We start from the raw sequence: 21,562 nt of genomic DNA on the forward strand, positions 1-21,562 counted from the left end.
GTAGCTGCTGCTTTGGCATCAGCTAATGGGGATCCATAATAAATACAAACTAGCTAGCCATTTCACACTGGTTACGCATACACACCATCAGTGATGGGAAAAGTATCCAATTGTCATACCTGAGTTAAAGTAAAGATAACTTAATAGAAAATGACTCAAGTAAAAGTAAAAGTCTCCCAGTGAAATACTACTAGAGTAATTGTCTGACATTTTTTACTTTTTTTAAATATATATTTTTTTTACGGATAGCCAACACTTAGACGTAATTTACAAATGAAGCATTTGTGTTTAGTGAGTCGCCAGATCAGAGGCAGTAGGGATGACCAGGGATGTTCTCTGTTTAGTGAGTCGCCAGATCAGAGGCAGTAGGGATGACCAGGGATGTTCTCTGTTTAGTGAGTCCTCCAGATCAGAGGCAGTAGAGATGACCAGGGATGTTCTCTGTTTAGTGAGTCCTCCAGATCAGAGGCAGTAAAGATGACCAGGGATGTTCTCTTGATAAATGTGTGAATTGAGCCATTTTCCTGTCCTGCTAAGCATTCAAAATTTAACAAGTACTTTTGGGTGTCAGGGGAAAATGTATGGAGTAAGAAGTATATTATTTTCTTTAGGAATGTAGTGAAGTAAATGTTGTCAAATATAAAAATAGTAAAGTACAGATACAAAAAAAAAACGAATTAAGTGGTACTTTAAAGTATTTTTACATCACTGCACATCATAAAATGTAAATGAACTTGGCCATGCCAACCGGTAATGTGTAGCCTACTACAATATCCTGCTATTCAAAACACTGAACTGAACAAACTACAAGCATCCTCACTTGCAGTGGCAGAAAAAAAGTGCTCAAATCTCATACTTGAGTAAATGTAAAGATACCTTAATAGAAAATGACTCAACTAAAAGTGAAAGTCACCCAGTAAAATACTACTTGAGTAAAAGTCGAAAAGTATTTGGTTTTAAATATACATAAGTATCAAAAGTAAATGTAATTGCTAAAATATACTTAAGTCTAAAAAGGAAACGTGTGAATAATAAAAAACTCCTTATATTAAGCAAACCAGAAGGCACAATTATCTTGTATTTTTATTTATTTATGGATAGCCAGGGTCACACTCCAGCACTCAAGACATAATTTAAAAACAAAGCATGTGTTTAGTGAGTCCGTCAGATCAGAGGCAGAAGGGATGACCAGGGATGTTCTCTTGATAAGTGTGTGAATTGGACCATTTTCCTGTCAAAATGTAACCATAATTTTTGTGTCAGTGAAAATGTATGGAGTAAAAATGACACCATTTTCTTTAGGAATGTGGTGAAGTAAAAATAAAAGTTGTCAAAAAATATAAATAGTAAAGTACAGATACCACAAAACACTACTTAAGTAGTACTTTAAATTATTTTTACTTAAGTACTTTACACCACTGCTAATTGGTGACAACTATATTCAATGGTCTAAAAATTACTATTTTAATGGATATTCTGAAACTATATAACTGACATTATGTTTTGGCTTGAACGAATGATGCTATGTTGCCACTAAATATGGGAAAGCAATGACTGAAGAATAATAATTAGAGCAGCAATGACTGGAGAATAATAATGGGAGCATGACAGCGCACATCGGTGTGTGCATCATTCTCTCTCGGAACCAAAGAGCCAGTTACCGATTGTACACCCACGGAATTCGTTCTGATCAGATACACAGGCAAATATGGCGGAGGGAGATTCATGGGGTAAGAATCCAATCCACTTGTGTGGGAATGGAGCATTCTTCAAGTTTACCGAAACATTGCCAATTAAAAATACAAGAGATGATAGTTGACATTTGTTACATGTGTATTTTTGTTGTTGTCTTAGATGCTGACACTTTCGATCCGGACGAGCCCGCAATCGGGGCCAAGAAGGCTGTTGTGGCAGACAAATGGGAAGGCGAGGATGAGGATGAGGATATCAAGGTAACGATAGCAGGCTAACGTTAGCTAGCAACCACATACACCGTAGTTGATTTCAAGAGCATCTAATCTAATAATCTAAGCATCCTCTTCGCATCCTAAACTAGATCATTACATATGATGATAGCAGTGTTAACTACCAAACAGTGGCTATCTAACCAAAGTTAGCCTAAAGTGACAAGTCAGGAGTAGGACAGACTCGGAAAAAGTGTCCAGAACATTCGGCCTGTCATGCCAAATAGTGTTCCCCCTCTGCGTCACAATGACATTCGAGAAGCTATTCGCTTCCGTTGCCATATCAACGGCGTGATGAGAGAATCCAGGTCTGGGCAACTCCAGTCCTCTAGGGTGGGGCCTGATTGGTGTCACACTTTTGCGCCAGCCCCAGCTAACACACCTAACTCCAATAATTAACTAATCATGATCTTTAGTTTAAAAAAAATGCAATTAGTTTAAATCAGGTGTGTTTGCTAGGGGGGGTGACGCCAATCAGGCCAGAGGACTGGTATTGCCCAGGCCTGAGCTAATGTGTCGAATTTTGGAGCGCATTCCAGCCAAAACGACTTTATTTTCATCCCTACTATGTAAACAAAGCTTATTTAATGAAAACATTATTTTGAACTACTTTTGGGTACCTTAACATTTCAACAACATTAAAAGTAAACAGTACTTTCGAAATAGCAAAGAACAACAATACAATACCATTATACAGCTATAGACTGAAATAAATAAGTATAGGCTAACATCAACACAAACAATACAATACCATTATACAGGTATAGACTGAAATAAATAAGTATAGGCTAACATCAACACAAACAATACAATACCATTATACAGGTATAGACTGAAATAAATAAGTATAGGCTAACATCAACACAAACAATACAATACCATTATACAGCTATAGACTGAAATAAATAAGTATAGGCTAACATCAACACAAACAATACAATACCATTTAGTTGAAAAAACAGAAGTATGAATGACATGTACATAATATGATTGGTGGGATGGTCTTGGCAGAAGTAGGGCATGGGTTTTATCTCAGTTCTGGTGTGTGGGACGGAGGAGAGGTGGATGCTACAGGTTGTTCTGCCGGTCACTTTCCCGCGACATGCAGCCAGTTTCAGGAGGTGGACTTGAAGAGGGAGATTGTAGTCCAGGCACAGCTGTTCTCTTCCCTCTTGGAGTGTTTACAGTGCTAGTGTATGTAGTGCATCTCACTGTGTCCAGGATGATATGTCGAGCACAGGTCCCTTAGCAGATTACATTATACAACATGACATTAACAGTAGCTGTAGGTAATTGTAATGAAAAGTGGGATCTTGGAGGGTGGTTGATCATGGAGGACATCATGGGGATCCAGGTCTGGGGAAGGGATACGGTAGGTGTCTCAGAGCATGGCAGAACCCCTAGAGGACATCATGGGGATCCAGGTCTGGGGAAGGTAGGTGTCTCAGAGCATGGCAGAACCCCTAGAGATCATCATGGGGATCCAGGTCTGGGGAAGGGATACGGTAGGTGTCTCAGAGCATGGCAGAACCCCTAGAGGACATCATGGGGACCCAGGTCTGGGGAAGGGATACGGTAAGTGTCTCAGAGCATGGCAGAACCCCTAGAGGACATCATGGGGACCCAGACTGGGGAAGGGATACGGTAGGTGTCTCAGAGCATGGCAGAACCCCTAGAGGACATCATGGGGACCCAGGTCTTGGGAAGGGATACGGTAGGTGTCTCAGAGCATGGCAGAACCCCTAGAGGACATCATGGGGACCCAGACTGGGGAAGGGATACGGTAGGTGTCTCAGAGCATGGCAGAACCCCTAGAGGACATCATGGGGACCCAGACTGGGGAAGGGATACGGTAGGTGTCTCAGACTGGGTTGACCTGTTGTCCATAATAAATGACTGGTGTGACCTCGACCCGTCATCCACTAATATATGACTGGTGTGACCTCGACCCATCATCCACTAATATATGACAGGTGTGACCTCGCCCCGTCGTCTATAATAAATGACTGGTGTGACCTCGACCTGTCATCCACTAATATATGACTGGTGTGACCTCGACCCATCATCCACTAATATATGACTGGTGTGACCTCGCCCCGTCATCTATAATAAATGACTGGTGTGACCTTGACCCGTCATCCACTAATATATGACTTATGTGACCTCGACCCGTCATCCACTAATATATGACTGATGTGACCTCGCCCCGTCATCTATAATAAATGACTGGTGTGACCTCGACCCATCATCCACTAATATATGACTGGTGTGACCTCGACCCGTCATCCATAATAAATGACTGGTGTGACCTCGACCTGTCGTCCACTAATTTTGTACAAAATATCCCCCAGAAAAGTATTTGTTTACCCAACTTTTTTGAGCATCAGTACTGAAGTTGACATTTTCTATCAACTGTCACAATGCTCAAAACCATGTAAACACCGACTGACTTCAGTTTTACTATGCGTGCATCTCGTACACACGTGTGTTTGCGCATGACCGAAGGCACGTGCTCGAGACTGACGTCAGCAGGTGTTTGCTGATCATTTAACTCTCAGTTTGAATTTCAGCACTCTTAAAAATTTGGTTTAACAATTACTTTCCTATGGATATTCTGTCTAAAATTGACCATCCGGAAGGACTAACTGAAAGAGTAAGTTCAAATGTAATTTTATTCAACATTCCTGCTTGTAAGGAACATTTTTACATGATTTTGCAGTCATTCAGTTTCAGACTGCGTTTCAGACTGCGTTTCAGACTGCATTTACCAATGGTGAACAATGAATAAGCTAAATAGTGATGGCTTTGGTTGTAACTAAAAGCTAGATCCATGACTGGGACGCAACATTCTGAAGCATACATCCATTTTTCCCATAAACGTGTGTTCTCTTTGTAGGATAACTGGGATGATGAAGAGGAGGAATTGAAGAACGCAGAAGAGAAAAAAGCAGGTATTTAAACCGCATGACTTGAACCAGTGAGTTCCTATTATAATTATACAAGTTCAAATTTAAGTCACATTATTCTTTTCCGTTTTCTTTTATTTTGTAGCAGAGACAAAACGTTCAGAAAAGAAGAAATTAGCGGAAAAAATCAAAGAAAAAGAAAGTTTACAACGAAAAAAACAACAAGAGTTGAGAAAGAGGGTAAGTGCCTTGCATACTGGGATTTCTGCTTGTCGTTGCTATGGAGCACATGATAGTAGCCACGGTAACCAATCCAGCTACTGCGACTGCTGGTTTGCTTCTCAACATTCAGCAGAAACGTGACCTTTGCTTCCATAAATATTAGCACATTTGGGATGCCTTGATGATTTTAATTGTCTTTATCATTTGGATTGGGTACAAATTATTACACTGTACATCCGGTATTCCCAGAGATCCGGATTTTTGTGTTTTCCAGACTCAGATTAAACCTCAAAACCTCCCGAAGGGCTTCACAATGTGTGTGTGTATATATAGACTGAGTATACAAAACATTAAGGACACCTGCTCTTTCCATGACACAGACTGACCAGGTGAATCCAGGTGAAAGCTATGATCCCTTATTGATGTCACAGGTTAAAGAAGGATTTTTAAACCTTGACCATTGAGCCATGGATTGTGTGCCATTCAGAGGGTGAATGGGCAAGACAAAATATTTAAGTGCCTTTGAACATGGTATGTTAGTAGGTACCAGGCGCACCGTTTTGTGTCAAGAACTGCAACGCTGCTGGTTGTTTCATGCTCAACAGTTTCCCGTGTGTATCAAGAATCATCGTCCACCACCCAAGGGACGTGCGCAACTTAGTATTAGGAAGTTGTCCTTAATGTTTTGTACACTCAGTGTATAGCCTAAAGTGTCCATGACTGACAAGTCATTGTCTGCTGGATTTGAAAGTATACTATTTCTAATTTATTGCTTGGTAGTTAGAGGAATCTAATGAGACAGAACTCACACCAGAGGAGGAGCTAGCAGAGAAACTACAGGAAGAGAAAAAGGAACTCACACCAGAGGAGGAGCTAGCAGAGAAACTACAGGAAGAGGAAACGGAACTCACACCAGAGGAAGAGCTAGCAGAGAAACTACAGGAAGAGACTGGTCTTCTACTGGCTCAGGATGCTTTTGGTAAGAGATCAGGGCCAGGTTTCCCAAAAGCATCTTAAGGCTAAGTTCATGATTTGAACCATAGATCCTATAGTTCCAATGATGAATTTAGCCTTAAGATGACTTTGGGAAACTGGTCCCAGTATTACAGGAAAAGGAAAAGTTTGGCCTTGTCTCTTTTATATAAAAACCTGTTTGTCTGTGTATATCATATCCCCGAGCTGACAAGGTAGAAATATGTCGTTCTGCCCCTGAACAAGGCAGTTAACCCACTGTTCCTAGGTCGTCATTGAAAATAAGAATTTGTTCTTAACAGTCTTGCATAGTTAAATAAAGGTAAAATAAAAAATCTAAATTCCGTTAGACATCCCAAATATTTTTTTGCACCATTGCTTTTGTCGAATTGACCTGGAACAATGGAAACCTGCCTAGTGTCTGGTGGAAAGCAGATTGAACCTTGTTTTCCTCTAGGATTTTGCCTGTGCTTAGCTCCATTTTTTTAAAAGCATTGTGTTGTATTGGATTTGCCCCAAACGTAAGACTGTGTTCAGGACAAAAAGTTCATTGCATTGACAATATTTTTGCATTATTACTTTAGTGCCTTGTTGCAAACAGGATACATGTTTAGGAATATTTGTATTCTGTACAGGCTTCCTTCTTTTCACTCTGTCAATTAGGTCAGTATTGTGGGGTAACTACAATGTTGTTGATCCATTCTCAGTTTTCTCCTATCACAGCCATTAAACTCTTAACTGTTTTAAAGTCACCATTTGCCTCATGGTGAAATCCCTGAGCAGTTTCCTTCCTCTCTGGCAACTGAGTTAGGAAGGATACCTGTATATTTGTAGTGACACACCATCCAAAGTGTAATACATATTTGTAAACATTTTAAAAAACATGATTTCACTTTGACATTGAGGTATCTGTTTTAAATTCTTGCTGTAACTCAAGAAAATATGGGAAAAGTTAAGGGGTGTGAATACTTTCTGAAGACACTGTATGTATTATAAACATTTTAAAGTTGACAGGTTACACATTCCAGATCCATAAAAAGCTTTACAGGGAATCTGTGATTAAAACCAGCCATTTTTGCTAGAAGTATAAAGTGTTTGTTTTTTTTACATTGTCAACACAAGTTGTCAGTGGAAACTTTTAATATCATAGTGCTGAAATGTAATTTTTTTTCTTCCCAAATCAGGTGTCGTCAACATTGTAAAAGGAATTGACGCTGTAAGCCCCTCTTCTAAAGATGACTTTACAGATTTTGAAAAGTTGCTAAAAGACAAGATAACACCTTTTGAGAGTTCCATACACTATTCCGGTTTCCTAGAGTCCTTGTTTCGAGACCTCTGTCTCTCATGTGAGTATTCATTTTATAATCCATTGTAATAATATACATTTAGAAATTAACCAATGTTATTAGTCAATCATATCAACGGTCAGTGGTACTGTATTATATGAAATATTAAATTTTTTAAAACTGTGCACCTCTTATGTTACAGTGGAGGTAGAAGACCTAAAAAAGGTCAGCAACTCCCTTACAGTATTACTAAGTGAGAAACAGAAACAGGAAAAGGTAGGTGGTCTTTTCAAATGACAGAAAAGTACACTTTTTTGGGGGGGGCTTGTAATCAGTCTTATCCGGGTCCTGTTCATTAGGCATCAAACAGAAGAAAACGGACTGGAACAGTGAAAGAGCTACTACTCATTTTTCGTCTTTTTTTTTTCTTCCATTGCAAAATGTTTTGTAACGTTTTCTATTGCTTGCCCTAATGAACACGACCCTCATTAAATGTGTATTCCTGTGATATAAGTCGATGCTAATCATCCCGTCTTTATTTCCAACAGCAGCTGAATAAAGGGAAGAAGAAAAAGAAAGGTGTGGTTGCTGCCGGAGGGATGAAGGCCAAGATGAAGGATGACCTAGCGGACTACGGAGAGTTCGATGGAGGTTACGCGCAAGACTACGAGGACTTCATGTGACACCAACCGACTGCTGAGTCTCAAACGGCAACCTGTTCAAGTAGTGCCCTTTTATATTTGGGGACATCCACTGTCCTTCCCATTCCCTCTCAGCTCTGCTCGATTCATCCACCTCGGAGCATGACCTATGACCTATTCTACTGCCCAAAGCCATCCAATGAAAACCACCCTTGTGTTGCCCGCTGCACACAAAGAAGATTCTGAAAGAAGTGTTGAATGGTTTGACGAAGAACACGAACATCTGATCTCGATATGTTTTTTTTTTCTCCTCGTTAGGATTCCTTCGACGATTCCTCGAAACTGATCAATAAGACAAGAAACTGATCCTTGAGTTCTCTTCACTGTAAGAATGTTCCAAAATATTTTACCAGCATAACTTCGTTTTTTTTCCAAATCTACAATGAATTCAATTTTATCTTTTAAAATAAACGTGTCAACAAAATGAATTGTTACTGTTTGACGACTGAAAGTAGAAGGAAAATAAATGTGGTATTCTATGCAAATGAGATTGACTATATTTGTCTCCACTATCGTTCAATATTATATGTATTTTAATGGCTACTGGCGTTCCATAATATGAGCTAAAAAAAAATGATTGTGAAGAATGTAGGTCTTCAAATGTCAGTTTGCTTATCCCATATTCCACTATATTTATCCTTGAGTAGAGATCACATCGACTGCGTTTACACCGTCAGCCCAATTCTGATATTTGTTTGAATTAATTGGTCTTTTGAGCAAAATCAGAACAGATTTGATGTGAAAATATCTGATGTGATTGGTCAAAAGACCAATTTGGTGGGAAAACATCAGAATTGGGCTGCCTGTGTAAATGCAACAATGGTATTTGCAGGAGAAAATGTCCAAATAAGACCTGGAGCATAAAGTCACTTGAGAAAAGCCACATTGCTATGAAAATGTTGGGTACACACTCAGGAATATGTTTGCGTACTTACAGTGCATTCCGAAAGTATTCAGACCCCTTGACTTTCTCCACATTTTTCACATCAACACCATTATCCCAGAAACCTTAGACCCACTCCAATTTGCATACCGCCCCAACAGATCCACAGATGATACAATCTCTATTGCACTCCACACTGCCCTTTCCCACCTGGACAAAAGGAACACTTATGTGAGAATGCTATTCATTGGCTACAGCTCAGCGTTCAACACCATAGTACCCTCAAAGCTTATCACTAAGCTAAGGATCCTGGGACTAAACCCCTCCCTCTGCAACTGGATCCTGGACTTCCTGACGGGCCGCCCCCAGGTGGTGAGGGTAGGTAGCAACACATCTGCCACGCTGATCCTCAACACTGGAGCTCCCCAGGGGTGCGTGCTCAGTCCCCTCCTGTACTCCCTGTTCACCCAAGACTGCATGGCTAGGCACGACTCCAACACCATCATTAAGTTTGCAGACAACACAACAGTGGTAGGCCTGATCACCGACAACGACGAGGCAGCCTATAGGGAGGAGGTCAGAGACCTGGCTGTGTGGTGCCAGGACAACAACCTATCCCTCAACGTAACCAAGACTAAGAAGATGATTGTGGACTACAGGAAAAGGAGGACCGAGCACGCCCCCATTCTCATCGACGAGGCTGTAGTGGAGCAGGTTGAGAGCTTCAAGTTCCTTGGTGTCCACATCAACAACAAACTAGAATGGTCCAAACACACCAAGACAGTTGTGAAGAGGGCACGACAAAGCCTATTCTCCCCCAGGAAACTAAAAAGATTTGGCATGGGTCCTGAGATCCTCAAAAGGTTCGACAGCTGCACCATCGAGAGCACTGGTTGCATCACTGCCTGGTACGGCAATTGCTCTGCCTCTGACCGCAAGGCACTTCAGAGGGTAGTGCGTACGGCCCAGTACATCACTGGGGCTAAGCTGCCTGCCATCCAGGACCTCTAAACCAGGCAGTGTCAGAGGAAGGCCCTAAACATTGTCAAAGACCTCAGCCACCCCAGTCATAGACTGTTCTCTGTACTACTGCATGGCAAGTGGTACCGGAGTGCCAAGTCTAGGACAAAAAGGCTTCTCAACAGTTTTTACCCCCAAGCCATAAGACTCCTGAACAGGTAATCAAATGGGTACCCAGTTTATTTGCATTGTGTGCCCCCCAACCACTGCTTTACGCTGCTGCTACTCTCTGTTTATCTTATATGCATAGTCACTTTAACTATACATTCATGTACATACTACCTCAATTGGGCCGACCAACCAGTGCTCCCACACATTGGCTAACCGGACTATCTGCATTGTGTCCCACCACCCGCCAACCCCTCTTTTTACGCTACTGCTACTCTCTGTTCATCATATATACATAGTCACTTTAACCATATCTATATGTACATACTACCTCAATCAGCCTGACTAGCCGGTGTCTGTATGTGGCCTTGCTACTTTTATAGCCTCGCTACTTTTATAGCCTAGTCTTTTGGCTGTTGTTTTATTTCTTTACCTACCTATTGTTCACCTTTTTTGCACTATTGGTTAGAGGCTGTAAGTAAGCATTTCACTGTAAGGTCTAATACACCTGTTGTATTCGGCATTTCACTGTTAGGTCTACTACACCTGTTGTATTCAGCATTTCACTGTTAGGTCTACTACACCTGTTGTATTCAGCATTTCACTGTTAGGTCTACTACACCTGTTGTATTCAGCATTTCACTGTTAGGTCTACTACACCTGTTGTATTCGGCATTTCACTGTGAGGTCTACTACACCTGTTGTATTCAGCATTTCACTGTAAGGTCTACTACACCTGTTGTATTCGGCATTTCACTGTAAGGTCTACTACACCTGTTGTATTCAGCATTTCACTGTGAGGTCTACTACACCTGTTGTATTCAGCATTTCACTGTGAGGTCTACTACACCTGTTGTATTCGGCATTTCACTGTAAGGTCTACTACACCTGTTGTATTCAGCATTTCACTGTTAGGTCTACTACACCTGTTGTATTCAGCATTTCACTGTAAGGTCTACTACACCTGTTGTATTCAGCATTTCACTGTAAGGTCTACTACACCTGTTGTATTCAGCATTTCACTGTGAGGTCTACTACACCTGTTGTATTCGGCATTTCACTGTAAGGTCTACTACACCTGTTGTATTCAGCATTTCACTGTAAGGTCTACTACACCTGTTGTATTCAGCATTTCACTGTAAGGTCTACTACACCTGTTGTATTCAGCATTTCACTGTGAGGTCTACTACACCTGTTGTATTCAGCATTTCACTGTAAGGTCTACTACACCTGTTGTATTCAGCATTTCACTGTAAGGTCTACTACACCTGTTGTATTCAGCATTTCACTGTAAGGTCTACTACACCTGTTGTATTCAGCATTTCACTGTAAGGTCTACTACACCTGTTGTATTCAGCATTTCACTGTAAGGTCTACTACACCTGTTGTATTCAGCATTGCACTGTGAGGTCTACTACACCTGTTGTATTCAGCATTTCACTGTAAGGTCTACTACACCTGTTGTATTCAGCATTTCACTGTAAGGTCTACTACACCTGTTGTATTCAGCATTGCACTGTGAGGTCTACTACACCTGTTGTATTCAGCATTTCACTGTAAGGTCTACTACACCTGTTGTATTCAGCATTTCACTGTGAGGTCTACTACACCTGTTGTATTCAGCATTTCACTGTAAGGTCTACTACACCTGTTGTATTCAGCATTTCACTGTGAGGTCTACTACACCTGTTGTATTCAGCATTGCACTGTGAGGTCTACTACACCTGTTGTATTCGGCATTTCACTGTAAGGTCTACTACACCTGTTGTATTCAGCATTTCACTGTGAGGTCTACTACACCTGTTGTATTCAGCATTGCACTGTGAGGTCTACTACACCTGTTGTATTCGGCATTTCACTGTAAGGTCTACTACACTTGTTGTATTCAGCATTTCACTGTGAGGTCTACTACACCTGTTGTATTCAGCATTTCACTGTGAGGTCTACTACACTTGTTGTATTCAGCATTTCACTGTAAGGTCTACTACACCTGTTGTATTCAGCATTTCACTGTGAGGTCTACTACACTTGTTGTATTCAGCATTTCACTGTAAGGTCTACTACACCTGTTGTATTCGGCATTTCACTGTAAGGTCTACTACACTTGTTGTATTCAGCATTTCACTGTAAGGTCTACTACACCTGTTGTATTCAGCATTTCACTGTGAGGTCTACTACACTTGTTGTATTCAGCATTTCACTGTAAGGTCTACTACACCTGTTGTATTCAGCATTTCACTGTGAGGTCTACTACACCTGTTGTATTCAGCATTTCACTGTAAGGTCTACTACACCTGTTGTATTCAGCATTTCACTGTGAGGCCTACTACACCTGTTGTATTCAGCATTTCACTGTAAGGTCTACTACACCTGTTGTATTCAGCATTTCACTGTGAGGTCTACTACACCTGTTGTATTCAGCATTTCACTGTGAGGTCTACTACACCTGTTGTATTCAGCATTTCACTGTGAGGTCTACTACACCTGTTGTATTCAGCATTTCACTGTGAGGTCTACTACACCTGTTGTATTCGGCGCACGTGACAAATAAACTTTGATTTGCAGTGTAATATTCATTATTTTCTGTATTGGTATTGGACATAGGAGCATTGTATTAGACTGAAGTGTTTTTTTTTTTTTCATGCCCCCAAATTTCAAGAAATGAATTGTTACAATTATTCCTGAGGAATTGTAATTTTATTTTGTGGGTTGATCTGCTAATTGTGCACAGAGTGTAATGGGAAGAGTCTGGCGAACGAGTTTCTAACTACATTACGTTAATAAACCGTTTCATTCCGTTGACGTGAGGGACTTCATCTCCATCATACTTTTCCTTTAACTTGCTTCTGCCATAATAGTTCTCAGCTGTTGATATTTCATCATTCTTGCAGCAGAGCGGCCCGTTGATTGATGTCAGGTCAAGGGTCTGACCTCAGAGACGTCGTGTACATATTCGTTTTAAGGCACACGACTCGCTAGACATTTATTACGGGGCCTCCAGACTTCTAGAAAGCACAGAGGGTTGTTCAGATAACCTGCCAATGTCTAATCTTGTCCTTTTGGCCTTGTAAGAAGGTGGACTATCTGATCCTACTGAATTGCCCCATTTGGTTGTCGTCATGTGTCCTGTATTAAAAAGGGTCTTTGTAAGAGTCTCGTACAGCAGACCTGGATCAAGCTAATCTACTACAAAAATCACTGCGAAAGAAAGATTTATTTGGAATGAACAAACAACAACGAAGGAGATGGTGAAGATAAGGGGGTTGATGGATAACACACACTACACACACACACGCACACACACGCACTATACACACACATTCACTACACACAGCAACCTTACTGTAAACCCCCCCCCCCCCTCCATTCATTGGCTGCTACTGGGGGTGGAGAGGTGGTGCCTTGTAAACTGCCTAGGTGTTGCCAATGACGACCAGCATAAAAGATCCTCACCAAGTCCTCTCACCTCATACGCGACACCGCCAGAATGGTCATCCGTCATTGTCATACACAGATGTGGCTGTTGGTAGTAGCAGTAGCAGTATCACTGGGGGTGTCAGGGTCAGAGACCTCACACCGATCCGAGGCCCAGTCCCAGACCCTCCAGGCCCTCCACTGTCCGCCCTGTGAGAGGATCCACTGCACCCACCGCCGGGCCCTGAAGCTCCAGTGTAAAGGTGGCCTGACCACGGGGGTCTGTGGCTGCTGCCCAGCCTGTGCCAGGACGGCTGGGGAGAGCTGTGGTGGGACCTGGGACTACCTGGGCAAGTGTGACGAGGGGCTGGTGTGTGTCTACCAGGAGTCTGTCTCGGCTGCTGAGGGAATACCAGACGTAGAGGAACGTAAAGGTATCTGTAAAGCAGGTAGGATACACTGACGGACAACGCCATGTCATTCAATGCACTTCTCTCATGGTGATCACATCTGTGCAGGACAATTTGATCACTATAAGTGGTTGAGCACTAAAACCATGTTCACTGTGAGCAGAGTGCACTGTCGCAAAATCAAGGAGGAGAATATCCCTGGACCCAGATGATGGGAACTGCAGGCATTCTAATACTTTACTACAGGGGTGCGACGTTCACTGGGGACAGGGACAGGGACGGACATGTCTGAAATGAGATTTTGTCGCCCCCCCCCCCCCACACACACACACACACACAGTTTTGTAATAGGAATGTGATACAAAATGAGGCAAGGTGTGCTTTAGAACAATGGGGAGGCCTCTGATTGGTCGGCTAGGCTATTTGGAGTGTTAATCCGACTGGATGGATGAAAAAATTATTATATATATATATATATATATATAGATATATATATCTATATATATATTTATGTGTCCCCCAAACTTCTAAAAACAAAGTTTCGCCCCTGCTTTACGATACACGATGCATGATAAAAATCTAATTGGTTTTGAATGAAAAGCGCTGCAACTGTGCTTCTGAATCACGGTCTGCTGCTCGTCCCTGGTCGTGTAATGAATCTTTAAATGATACGACGTTCATTCCATACCTGAGATGTAATCAATTGAGCTGTGGAGACGTACGCACCAGAAATTGGCACCAACGAGGCTATTCTTATTTACGAGCTGTGAAATGCGATAGTGTCTGTCGGTGAAGGAATCCTTTGAATCAAAGATACTTTCTCCTGTTAACAGTTGACACATAATTACACCTGTTATCTAGACGTATGGTGAAATTAATGGTCCTACCTGTTGTCTAATCTCATGTTGATATTTATGGTCCTATCTGTTACTATCGTCTGTATAGTTAAGGATTCAATTGTTGTAGATTCTCATATTTAATATATCCGACATCACAGAGAGATAGCAAAATCTGACCACTACAGACAGCTCTATATAGGATGGATGCTCATTGTGGTCCCCTTCATTGTTTTATACACTATTACTAGTAGTAGTTTTACAAGTTTTACATTAATAGTAATGTATGGTTTAGGTTATATGACATGAATAGTAATATATGGGTTAGGTTATATGGTTTAGGTTATATAACATGAATAGTAATGTATGGTTTAGGTTATATAACATGAATAGTAATGTATGGTTTAGGTTGTATGGTTTAGGTTATATAACATGAATAGTAATGTATGGTTTAGGTTATATAACATGAATAGTAATGTATGGTTTAGGTTATATGACATTAATAATAATGTATGGTTTAGATAATATAACATGAATAGTAATGTATGGTTTAGGTTATATAACATGAATAGTAATGTATGGTTTAAGTTGTATGGTTTAGGTTGTATGGTTTAGGTTATATGGTTTAGGTTATATGACATGAATAGTAATGTATGGTTTAGGTTATATAACATGAATAGTAATGTATGGTTTAGGTTATATGGTTTAGGTTATATAACATGAATAGTAATGTATGGTTTATGTTATATGGTTTAGGTTATATAACATGAATAGTAATGTATGGTTTATGTTATATGGTTTAGGTTATATAACATGAATAGTAATGTATGGTTTAGGTTATATGACATGAATAGTAATGTATGGTTTAGATAATATGACATGAATAGTAATGTATGGTTTAGATAATATGACATGAATAGTAATGTATGGTTTAAGTTGTATGACATTAATAATAATGTATGGTTTAGATAATATGACATGAATAGTAATGTATGGTTTAGGTTATATGACATGAATAATAATGTATGGTTTAGGTTGTATGGTTTAGGTCGTATGGTTTAGGTTGTATGGTTTAGGTTGTATGGTTTAGGTTATATGGTTTAGGTTGTATGGTTTAGGTTGTATGGTTTAGGTTGTATGACATGAATAATAATGTATGGTTTAGGTTGTATGGTTTAGGTTATATGGTTTAGGTTGTATGACATGAATAATAATGTATGGTTTAGGTTGTATGGTTTAGGTTATATGGTTTAGGTTGTATGACATGAATAATAATGTATGGTTTAGGTTATATGGTTTAGGTTGTATGGTTTAGGTTGTATGGTTTAGGTTATATGGTTTAGGTTGTATGGTTTAGGTTGTATGGTTTAGGTTATATGGTTTAGGTTGTATGGTTTAGGTCGTATGGTTTAGGTTGTATGACATGAATAATAATGTATGGTTTAGGTTGTATGGTTTAGGTTATATGGTTTAGGTTGTATGGTTTAGGTTGTATGGTTTAGGTTGTATGGTTTAGGTTGTATGGTTTAGGTCGTATGGTTTAGGTCGTATGGTTTAGGTTGTATGGTTTAGGTCGTATGACATGAATAATAATGTATGGTTTAGGTTATATGGTTTAGGTTGTATGGTTTAGGTCGTATGACATGAATAGTAATGTATGGTTTAGGTTGTATGGTTTAGGTTGTATGGTTTAGGTCGTATGGTTTAGGTTGTATGGTTTAGGTCGTATGACATGAATAATAATGTATGGTTTAGGTTGTATGGTTTAGGTTGTATGGTTTAGGTCGTATGACATGAATAATAATGTATGGTTTAGGTTATATGGTTTAGGTTATATGGTTTAGGTTGTATGGTTTAGGTTGTATGGTTTAGGTTGTATGGTTTAGGTTGTATGGTTTAGGTCGTTTACCGTCCTTTGTCTCATAAGCAGTTTTTTTCTTGGCAGTGCTGGAGACCCTGGATGTGGAGTCCTGTCGCCCAGAATGCACCTGGGAGTACTGTCAGGCCAATCCTAATGAGGTGTGCTCTGCCAGGTGGGTGAATATATCTGGACCGGGACATCTCAGTCCAAACCCGCAGTCCATTCCCTCTCTCCCTCTCTCCCTCCCCTCAGAGTTTCTACCTGTTTTCCTGGCCTGAAAATCTGTCTGAATTGGAACGGAATTGTTCCCCCCAACTCTACCTCTCAGTTCTCATCACTTGCCTCCTCCCATGTTCTACCCTTTTCATGTCCTTTAAAAGCTGTATGAATTACTGTCTCTCCCTGCGGCAGGTCAGTGTCCCTGGAGAAGCAGGAGTGTCATGGTACCTGCCAGCACACGTCATGCTCCAGCTGTCTGGTCTTGAGACCCCCATCCTCAGCCTCCTGCCCACAGACCTGTGCCCCCTCAGACCCCACCTGCCTGCACCGCTTTGGGAGGTGTGTTCACAACCACCTGGCCGAGCCCCACCGTCACCACCACCACCCCATCTGCCACCACAACCTACAGGTGAGCTGCAAGCGTGTCAAGTTGCGAACGGACTAATCCTGCCCAGAATTCTTACTGTATGATAGATATGATGTCATAAATGATAGCAATTTCTCGTGGTGGTATCTACACCAGGGTAGCAGTGGTAAATGCTTTACATTCCTTATAATAGATTGAACATTCACAATCTGCTTTGGAATAATACATTTCTTCACCTTTTGAATGGTATGTCTTTTCTCAACAGAGTAATGCGGAGGGGTATTTTGTGTGCTTGGTGCCTGGATGTCTGAACTGATGACTAAACTCCTGACTAAAATGTGCACTGATACAGTGTGTTACAGATACTGAACGGCAGCTATTTTCAAATACATTATTTGAATAACTTGACAATAATATTTTTTTGTTTGTTGTGTTATATACATTGCCTGTGTACATTTTTCAATGTGATAAATTGACTGCATCTTGAATTTTGTGAATAAAAATGATTTTTTTTTTTTGTAGATTATAACGTGTCTTTACATATACCAACACGCGCAATTGTATAATGTAGTGGATCAAATATCCATGTTGTTAAAGCTATTTGGGGTACAATAACAACACACATCTGAGTATCCTATCTTTCTGAGTACATGCTCGATTTGTAATAGATTTTAGACCGATGAGGTTAAGGTTGAGGGAGTGAATTTAGACAGAGCAATACTCTAAATCCTCTCTGATAAAGTTTTACACAGAGCCTTCAGAAAGTATTCATATACCCCCCTTGACATATTCCACATTTTGTTGTGTTATAACCTGAATTCAAATGTATTTAATAAATAAATATAAATATATATATTCTCACCCATCTACACACAACACCCCATAATGAAAAAGCTAAGAAACATGTTTTTAGACATTTTAGCAAATCTATTGAAAATAAAATACAGAAATATCTCATTTACTTAAGTGTTCACATCCCTGAGTCAATACTTTTTGGAGAGGACCTTTGGCAGCAATAAAAGCTGTGAGGCTTTCTGGGTAAGTAAGAGCTTTCTACACCGGTATTGTGCAACATTTGCCCATTATTATTATTTTTTAAATTCTTCAAGCTCTGTCAAATTGGTTGTTGATCATTGCTAGATTTTCAAATAGACGTATGTCAAAAATGTAACTCGGCCACTCAGGAACATTCACTGTCTTCTTGGTAAGAAACGGCAGTGTAGATTTCGCCTTGTTTTTTTTTAGGTTATTGTACTGCTGACAGGTGAATTCATCTCCAACTGTCTGGTGAAAGCAGAAGGAAGTAGGTTTTCTTCTAGGATGTTGCCTGTGCTTAGTTCCGTTTATTTTTTATCCTGAAAAACTCCCCAGTCCTTGATGATTACAAGCATACCTATAAGATGATGCAACCAGCACTATGATGTAGCCAGCACTATGATGCAACCAGCACTATGATGCAACCAGCACTATGATGCAGCCAGCACTATGATGCAGCCACCACTATGATGCAACCACCACTATGATGCAGCCAGCACTATGATGCAGCCAGCACCATGATGCAACCAGCACTATGATGCAGCCAGCACTATGATGCAGTCACCACTATGATGCAGCCACCACTATGATGCAGCCAGCACTATGATGCAGCCAGCACTATGATGCAGCCACCACTATGATGCAACCAGCACTATGATGCAACCAGCACTATGATGCAACCAGCACTGTGATGCAACCAGCACTGTGATGCAACCACCACTATGATGCAACCACCACTATGATGCAACCACCACTATGATGCAGCCAGCACTATGATGCAACCAGCACTATGATGCAACCACCACTATGATGCAGCCACCACTATGATGCAGCCAGCACTATGATGCAGCCAGCACTGTGATGCAACCACCACTATGATGCAACCAGCACTATGATGCAACCACCACTATGATGCAGCCAGCACTATAATGCAGCCAGCACTGTGATGCAACCACCACTATGATGCAACCACCACTATGATGCAGCCAGCACTATGATGCAACCACCACTATGATGCAACCACCACTATGACGCAGCCAGCACTATGATGCAGCCAGCACTATGATGCAACCAGCACCATGATGCAACCAGCACTATGATGCAGCCAGCACTGTGATGCAACCAGCACTATGATGCAGCCAGCACTATGATGCAGCCAGCACTATGATGCAGCCAGCACTATGATGCAGCCAGCACTATTATTGCATAAAGAGTGAGTCCATGCAACTTATGTGACTTGTTAAGTAAATGTTTACTCCTGAACTTATTTAGGTTTGCCATAACAAATGGGTTGAATACTTATTGACATCAAGACGTTTCAGCTTTTCATTTTTAATACATTTGTAAAAAAAAAAACATTTGCAGCCAGCACCATGATGCAACCAGCACTATGATGCAGCCAGCACTATGATGCAGTCACCACTATGATGCAGCCACCACTATGATGCAGCCAGCACTATGATGCAGCCACCACTATGATGCAGCCAGCACTATGATGCAACCAGCACTATGATGCAGCCAGCACTATTATTGCATAAAGAGTGAGTCCATGCAACTTATGTGACTTGTTAAGCAAATGTTTACTCCTGAACTTATTTAGGTTTGCCATAACAAATGGGTTGAATACTTATTGACATCAAGACGTTTCAGCTTTTCATTTTTAATACATTTGTAAAAAAACAAACATTTGCAGCCAGCACCATGATGCAACCAGCACTATGATGCAGCCAGCACTATGATGCAGTCACCACTATGATGCAGCCACCACTATGATGCAGCCAGCACTATGATGCAGCCACCACTATGATGCAGCCAGCACTATGATGCAACCAGCACTATGATGCAACCAGCACTATGATGCAACCAGCACTATGATGCAGCCACCACTATGATGCAACCAGCACTATGATGCAACCAGCACTATGATGCAGCCAGCACTGTGATGCAACCAGCACTGTGATGCAACCACCACTATGATGCAACCACCACTATGATGCAGCCAGCACTATGATGCAACCAGCACTATGATGCAACCACCACTATGATGCAGCCACCACTATGATGCAGCCAGCACTATGATGCAGCCAGCACTGTGATGCAACCACCACTATGATGCAACCAGCACTATGATGCAACCACCACTATGATGCAGCCAGCACTATAATGCAGCCAGCACTGTGATGCAACCACCACTATGATGCAACCACCACTATGATGCAGCCAGCACTATGATGCAACCACCACTATGATGCAACCACCACTATGACGCAGCCAGCACTATGATGCAGCCAGAACTATGATGCAACCAGCACCATGATGCAACCAGCACTATGATGCAGCCAGCACTGTGATGCAACCAGCACTATGATGCAACCAGCACTATGATGCAGCCAGCACTATGATGCAGCCAGCACTATGATGCAGCCAGTACTATTATTGCATAAAGAGTGAGTCCATGCAACTTATGTGACTTGTTAAGCAAATGTTTACTCCTGAACTTATTTAGGTTTGCCATAACAAATGGGTTGAATACTTATTGACATCAAGACGTTTTAACTTTACATTTTTAATACATTGTAAAAAAAAGTGTAAAAACATAATTCCACTTCGACATTATGGGGTATTGAGTGTAGGTCAGTGACAATATATATATATATAAATCAGCCTGTAACAGAAAATGTGGGAAAAAAATCAAGGGGTGTGAACACTTTCTGAACGCACTGTACACCTGCATAGAGGTTACTGAATAACCGTCTTTATGAGCCTACAATAACAAAGTCAGTAGAAGACAGGAATACTGCCTGGCCCAACAATAGGCTGTTTGTTCTCTGAACGTCCTTCAGATGTCTGTCTGGCTTATATAAAGTGGCTTCTGGTGAAGAAATAGTCATCAAGAAAGGGAGAAAAAAAAAACTGAATTCAACAAGTACAGGTGGTCATTTTTGTGAGAAGTAGGTGTTCATTGAGCAGCCGAGTTATCAGTCATTCCACAGACATTTTTAATATCTCAGTTACAATCACAGGTTTCTAAAAGACCACACACGATCAAATTTAAGGATGGCGATAAAACAAATAAATCAAGATGATGTCAGCTGCTTCTCCGCAACCATTTTAATTCCAAAAGGTATTCATTAATAAAAACATTGTGAAATCTGATAGGACACAGTCTGAAAGCATTAAAAAATATAAATATATATACATATATTATACACCTAGTTTGGATGTTTAGGTTATTTTCCAGAGGGAATGTAGGGCACGAAGGTACATCAAGGTTGATAAATAAAAAATTAAAAACTGACAGATTAGTGATTAGATTAGTTTTCAGCTATTAACTTTCTTCTGGAACCAACTTTGTTCT

General features: G+C 40.8%; 2 protein-coding genes across 3 annotated transcripts; both read left to right on the forward strand.

Annotated features, from left to right (window-relative positions):
* Positions 1–1,492: 1,492 nt before the first annotated feature.
* Positions 1,493–8,536, forward strand: LOC110521225 (eukaryotic translation initiation factor 3 subunit J-A). Of its 2 annotated transcripts, none has more exons than XM_021598661.3 (8): positions 1,493–1,730; positions 1,855–1,952; positions 4,861–4,915; positions 5,016–5,110; positions 5,873–6,071; positions 7,249–7,410; positions 7,553–7,626; positions 7,899–8,536. In XM_021598661.3, the coding sequence occupies exons 1-8, from the start codon at positions 1,709–1,711 to the stop codon at positions 8,031–8,033; spliced, it is 840 nt and encodes a 279-aa protein (XP_021454336.1). In that variant the 5' UTR covers positions 1,493–1,708; the 3' UTR covers positions 8,034–8,536. The 2 variants fall into 2 exon arrangements, with proteins under 2 accessions (XP_021454336.1, XP_021454337.1); XM_021598662.3 differs by having other exon boundaries at positions 1,600–1,730; positions 7,902–8,536.
* Positions 8,537–13,226: 4,690 nt separating this feature from the next.
* On the forward strand, positions 13,227–17,699 carry LOC110520940 (uncharacterized). The gene is made up of 4 exons (XM_036969196.2): positions 13,227–13,925; positions 16,668–16,755; positions 16,995–17,211; positions 17,435–17,699. The coding sequence occupies exons 1-4, from the start codon at positions 13,550–13,552 to the stop codon at positions 17,483–17,485; spliced, it is 732 nt and encodes a 243-aa protein (XP_036825091.2). The 5' UTR covers positions 13,227–13,549; the 3' UTR covers positions 17,486–17,699.
* Positions 17,700–21,562: the final 3,863 nt, after the last annotated feature.

This window comes from Oncorhynchus mykiss, chromosome 4 (genome assembly GCF_057628025.1).
Source record: "Oncorhynchus mykiss isolate SJ-2025 chromosome 4, ASM5762802v1, whole genome shotgun sequence".
In the NCBI taxonomy this organism is placed as follows: domain Eukaryota; kingdom Metazoa; phylum Chordata; class Actinopteri; order Salmoniformes; family Salmonidae; genus Oncorhynchus; species Oncorhynchus mykiss.

Coding starts and splice junctions, on each gene's coding strand:
- LOC110521225 (XM_021598661.3), top strand. CDS start 1,709: ATGGCGGAGGGAGATTCATGGG. Junction 7,411..7,552: donor TCGAGACCTCTGTCTCTCAT/GTGAGTATTCAT, acceptor CTTATGTTACAG/TGGAGGTAGAAGACCTAAAA. Junction 7,627..7,898: donor AGAAACAGAAACAGGAAAAG/GTAGGTGGTCTT, acceptor TATTTCCAACAG/CAGCTGAATAAAGGGAAGAA.
- LOC110520940 (XM_036969196.2), top strand. CDS start 13,550: ATGGTCATCCGTCATTGTCATACACAGATGTGGCTGTTGGTAGTAGCA. Junction 13,926..16,667: donor TAAAGGTATCTGTAAAGCAG/GTAGGATACACT, acceptor TTTTCTTGGCAG/TGCTGGAGACCCTGGATGTG. Junction 17,212..17,434: donor TCTGCCACCACAACCTACAG/GTGAGCTGCAAG, acceptor TTTTCTCAACAG/AGTAATGCGGAGGGGTATTT.